This window comes from Coturnix japonica, unplaced genomic scaffold (assembly GCF_001577835.2).
Source record: "Coturnix japonica isolate 7356 unplaced genomic scaffold, Coturnix japonica 2.1 chrUnrandom695, whole genome shotgun sequence".
Classification (NCBI taxonomy): domain Eukaryota; kingdom Metazoa; phylum Chordata; class Aves; order Galliformes; family Phasianidae; genus Coturnix; species Coturnix japonica.
In genome coordinates this window covers 11273-17070 of record NW_015440059.1, presented here as the reverse complement: position 1 = coordinate 17070, position 5798 = coordinate 11273, and the positions used below count along the sequence as shown (strand labels likewise).

Below are 5798 nucleotides of genomic sequence, written 5' to 3'. Positions count from 1 at the left end.
CCCCATAGCCCCCTATCTGACCCTATAAACCCCCCATCTGACCCCATAACCCCCCTGTCCCCCCATAGACGTCCCCATGCAGCTGAACCTGGGTCTCTTTGAGTTCAATGGCCGCTCTGGGTTCCTCCTCAAACCCGAATTCATGCGGCGTCGGGACAAAAGCTTCGACCCCTTCGCTGAGGACATTATGGACGGGGTGGTGGCCAACAGCCTCAGCGTGCAGGTGGGGTATGGGGGGATATGGGGTGAGATATGGGGCCTATGGGGTCGGATATGGGGTCTATAGGGTCAGATATGGGGCCTATAGGGTCGGATATGGGGTCTATGGGGTCAGATTTGGGGCCTTTAGGGTCGGATATGGGGTCTATGGGGTCGGATATGGGGCCTATGGGGTCGGATATGGGGTCTATGGGGTCAGAATTGAGGCTGGGGGGGCAGATATGGGGGCTATGGGGTCAGATATGGGGCCTATGGGGTCGGATATGGGGTCTATAGGGTCAGATATGGGGCCTATGGGGTCAGATATGGGGCCTATGGGGTCAGATCTGGGGTCTATAGGGTCAGATATGGGGCCTATGAAGTCGGATATGGGGTCTATGGGGTCAGATCTGGGGTCTATGGGGTCAGATTTGAGGCTGGGGAGGCAGATATGGGGGCTATGGGGTCAGACTTGGGGTCTGTGGGGTCGGATTTGGGGTCTATGGTGTCGGATATGGGGCTGGAGGGCCATATTTGGGGGCTATGGGGTGAGATTTGGGGCTATATGGTCGGATTTGGGGTCTGTGGGGTCGGATATGGGGTCTATGGGGTCAGATTTGCGGCTGGAGGGCCATATTTGGGGGCTATAGGGTCAGATATGAGGTCTATGGGGTGAGATATTGGGGTCTATGAGGTCAGATATGGGGCCTATGGGGTCAGATTTGGGGTCTATGAGGTCAGATTTGGGGTCTGTGGGTGAGATTTGGGGTTATATGGTTGGATATGGGGTCTGTAGGGTCAGATATGGGGCCTATGGGGTCAGATATGGGGCTGGAGGGCCATATTTTGGGGCTATGGGGTGACATATGGGGCCTATGGGGTTGGATATGGGGACCCCTTTGCTGAGGACATCATGGACGGGGTGGTGGCCAACAGCCTCAGCGTGCAGGTGGGGTATGGGGGGATATGGGGGTCTATGGGGGGGAAATAGGGGCTTATGGGGTTGGATATGGGGTCTATGGGGTCAGATTTGAGGCTGGGGGGGCAGATATGGGGGCTGTGGGGTGAGATACGGGGTCTATGGGGTCGGATATGGGGCTGGGGGGGCAGAAATGGGGGCTATGGGGTCAGATTTGGGGTCTGTGGGTGAGATTTGGGGTTATATGGTTGGATATGGGGCCTATGGGGTCAAATATGGGGCCTATGGGGTCAGATATGGGGCCTATGGGGTCAGATTTGGGGTCTATAGGGTCAGATATGGGGCCTATAGGGTCGGATATGGGGTCTATGGAGTTAGATATGGGTCTATGGGGTCAGATATGGGACCTATGGAGTTAGATAGGGGGTCTATGGGGTCGGATATGGGGCCTATGGAGTTAGATATGGGGTCTATGGGGTCGGATGTGGGGTCCATGGGGTCGGATAAGGGTCTATGGAGTCGAATATTGGGCCTATGGGGTGAGATATGGGGCCTATGGGGTCGGATATGGGGTCTATAGGGTCAGATATGGGGCCTATGGGGTCGGATATGGGGCTTATGGGGTCAGATTTGGGGTCTATGGGGTAGGATTTGGGGCTGGGGGGCAGATGTGGCAGGCTATGGGGTCACTTTTGGGTCCATTTAGGACCTTATAGGGCCCATATAGGGTCCATATAGGATCCATATAGGGTCCCTATAGGGTGTCTGTGCCCCATGGGTGATCTCAGGGCAGTTTTGGGTCCATTTGGGATCCATTTAGTGCCCTATAGGGTCCATTTGGGTCCATATAGCATCCATATAGGGTCCATATATGGCCCTATAGGGTCCCTATAGGGTCGTTGTGCCCCATAGGTGATCTCGGGGCAGTTCCTGGCTGAGCGCCATGCCGGTTCCTATGTGGAGGTGGATCTTTTTGGGTCCATTTAGGATCCATTTAGTGCCATATAGGGTCCATTTGGGTCCATATAATGCCCATATAGGGTCTCTATAGGATCCATATAGGGTCCCTATAGGGTTTCCTGCCCCATAGGTGATCTCAGGGCAGTTCCTGGCTGAGCGCCGTGCCGGTTCCTATGTGGAGGTGGATCTTTTTGGGTCCATTTAGGATCCATTTAGTGCCCATATAGGATCCATATAGGCCCATATAGGGTCTCTATAGGGTCTCTATAGGGTCTCTATAGGGTCCCTATAGGGTTTTGTGCCCCATAGGTGATCTCGGGGCAGTTCCTGGCTGAGCGCCGTGCCGGTTCCTATGTGGAGGTGGATCTTTTTGGGTCCATTTGGGTCCATTTGGGTCCATTTAGGCCCATTTAGGATCACTTAGGGGTCCATATAGGCCCATATAGGGTCCATATAGGGTCCATATAGGGTCCATATAGGGTCGTTGTGCCCTATACGTGATCTCAGGGCCATTTGGGTCCATTTAAGACCATTTAGGACCACTTAGGACCATTTGGGTCACTTCTGGATCTATAGGGCCCATATAGGATCCATATATGGCCCTATAGGGTCTCTATAGGGTCTCTATAGGGTTTCGTGCCCCATAGGTGATCTCGGGGCAGTTCCTGGCTGAGCGCCGTGCCGGTTCCTATGTGGAGGTGGATCTTTTTGGGCTCCCGGTCGATACCAGGAGGAGGTTCAGAACCAGAACCGTGACGGGCAGCGCCTTCAACCCGGTGTGGGATGAGGAGCCCTTTGTGTTCAGTAAGGTAATGGGGTATATGGGGTTATATGGGGTATATGGGGTTATATGGGGTTATATGGGGTGTAATGGGATTATATGGGGTATATGGGGTTATATGGGGTTATATGGGGGGATATGGGGTTATATGGGGTTATATGGGGTTTTATGGGGGGATATATGGGGGTTATATGGGGTTATATGGGGTTGTATGGGGTTATAATGGGGTTAATGGGGTTGTATGGGGTTATCTGGGGTTATATGGGGGATATGGGGTTATATGGGGGTTATAATGGGGGTATATGGGGTTTATATGGGGTTATATGGGGTTATATGGGGTTATATGGGGGATATGGGTTATATGGGGTTATATGGGGTTATATGGGGATATATGGGGGGACTTATGGGGTTATATGGGGTATAGGGGTTATATGGGGGGGATATGGGGGTATCTGGGGGGATATGGGGTTATATGGGGTTGTATGGGGTTATATGGGGTTATATGGGGTTATATGGGGTTATATGGGATGTAATGGGGTTTAATGGGGTTATATGGGGTTATATGGGGTTATATGGGGTTATAATGGGGGGATATGGGGTTATATGGGGTTATATGGGATGTAATGGGGTTATATGGGGTTATATGGGGTTATATGGGGTTATATGGGGGGATATGGGTTTATATGGGGTTATATGGGGTTATATGGGGTTATATGGGGTTGTATGGGGTTATATGGGGTGTAATGGGGTTATAATGGGATATACTGGGTTATACTGGGGTGTAATGGGGTGTAATGGGGTGTAATGGGGTATAATGGGGTATAATGGGATATACTGGATTATACTGGCCTATACTGGCCCATACTGGTCCATACTGGTTTATACTGGTCCATACTGGTCCATCCAGGTGGTGCTGCCCTCTCTGGCCACGCTGCGCATTGCGGCCTATGAGGAGGGGGGTCGGTTCCTGGGGCACCGGGTGCTGCCCGTGGCTGCGCTGAGATCCGGTACGGCCCCATAGCGGGGTGTGGGGGGGTCATGGGGGGCTATGGGGTCTCTATGGGGTTTTATGGGGTCCCTATGGGGTTTTATGGGGGCCCTATGGGGTCTCTATGGGGTCCCTATGGGGTTTTATGTGGTCCCTATGGGGTTTTATGGGGTCTCTATGGGGTTTTATGGGGTGTCTGTGGGGTTATGGGGTCCCTATGGGGTCTCTATGGGGTTTTATGGGGTCTCTATGGAGTCCTTATGGGGTTTTATGGGGGCCCTATGGGGTTATGGGGTCCCTATGGGGTCCCTATGGGGTTGCTATGGGGTTATGGGGTCCCTATGGGGGCCCAATGGGGTTTTATGGGGTTATGGGGTCTCTGTTTCTCTATGGGTTTCTATGTGTCTTTATGGGTCCCTATGGGGTCTCTATGGGGTTTCTATGGGGTTTTATGGGGTCCTTATGGGGTTATAGGGGCCCTATGGTGTTATAGGGACCCTATGGGGTCTCTATGCTGTCCCTATGGGGTCCCTATGTGTCCCTTTGTGTCTCTATGGGGTTATGGTGTCCCTATGGGGTCCCTATGGGGTCCCTATGGCGTTATGGGGTCTCTATGGGATCCTATGGGGGGCCTATGGGTTTATGGGGTGTCTATGGGGTCCCTATGGCGTTATGGGGTCCCTATAGGTCCCTATGGGTTCCCTATGTGTCTCTATGGGGTTAAGGGGTCCCTATGTGTCCCTATGGGGTCCCTATGGGGTTATGGGGTCTCTATGGGGTCGCTATGGGGTTATGGGGTCCCTATGTGTCCCTATGGGGTCTCTATGGGGTTATGGGGTCTCTATGGGGTCTCTATGGGGTTATGGGGTCTCTATGGGGTCCCTATGGGGTCTCTATGGGGTTATGGGGTCTCTATGGGGTCTCTATGGGGTCTCTATGGGGTTTATGGGGTCTCTATGGGGTCCCTATGGGTTTATGGGGTCTCTATGGGGTCCCTATGTGTCCCTATGGAGTCTCTATGGGGTTATGGGGTCTCTATGGGGTCTCTATGGGGTTATGGGGTCTCTATGGTGTCTCTATGGGGTCCCTATGTGTCTCTATGGGGTTATAGGGTCTCTATGGGGTCCCTATGGGGTTATGGGGTCCCTATGTGTCCCTATGGGGTCCCTATGGGTTTATGGGATCTCTATGGGGTCCCTATGGCGTTATAGGGTCCCTATGTGTCCCTTTGTGTCTCTATGGGGTTATGGTATCCCTATGGGGTCTCTATGAGGTCTCTATGGGGTTATGGGGTCTCTATGGGGTCTCTATGGGGTCGCTATGGGGTTATGGGGTCCCTATGTGTCTCTATGGGGTTATGGGGTCTCTATGGGGTCTCTATGGGGTCCCTATGTGTCCCTATGTGTTCTATAGGTTACCACTACGTGTCGCTCCGCTCCGAGTCCAACATCCCGCTGGGTTTGGCGGCGCTGCTCGTCAGGACCGAGGTCAGCGACTACGTTCCATCCGGGCACTTGGGTGAGAGCCGGAAGTGGGGCGGGGTCACGTGGGTTTGGGGGGGCGGACCCGGAAGTGGGGTGAGAAACACGTGGGTAGGGGGGCAGACGGAAGTGGGGCGGGGAACACGTGGGTGGGAGCCGGAAGTGGGGCGGGGTCACGTGGGTGTGGAGGTGGAAGTGGGGTTGGGTCACGTGGGGGTGGAGCCGGATGTGGGATAAGAGCCGGAAGTGAGGTACACGTGGGTGAGACCCGGAAGTGAGGCGGGGGCACGTGGGTGAGACCCGGAAGTGGGGCCTCAAAATAGGGCCATCTGTGACCTCTGACCCCATGACCTCTGACCCCATGACCTCTGACCCTTGACCCAGATTACGCCGAGGCGCTCATTAACCCCATTAAACACGTGAACCTGATGGACCAGAGAGCGACGAGGCTGGCGGCGCTAATGGGAGAGA

General features: G+C 53.8%; 1 protein-coding gene across 1 annotated transcript in view; it reads left to right on the top strand.

Moving 5' to 3' along the window:
- The window catches only part of LOC107307599 (1-phosphatidylinositol 4,5-bisphosphate phosphodiesterase beta-3-like), a gene marked incomplete at its 5' end in the record, with an annotated part of 23955 nt that overhangs the window by 13361 nt on the left and 4796 nt on the right, over positions 1 to 5798 (top strand). The window contains 5 exon segments of the mRNA XM_015851123.2: positions 69 to 223; positions 2725 to 2886; positions 3766 to 3865; positions 5260 to 5364; positions 5712 to 5795. Of these exon segments, the coding sequence (XP_015706609.1) occupies positions 69 to 223; positions 2725 to 2886; positions 3766 to 3865; positions 5260 to 5364; positions 5712 to 5795 (606 nt within the window).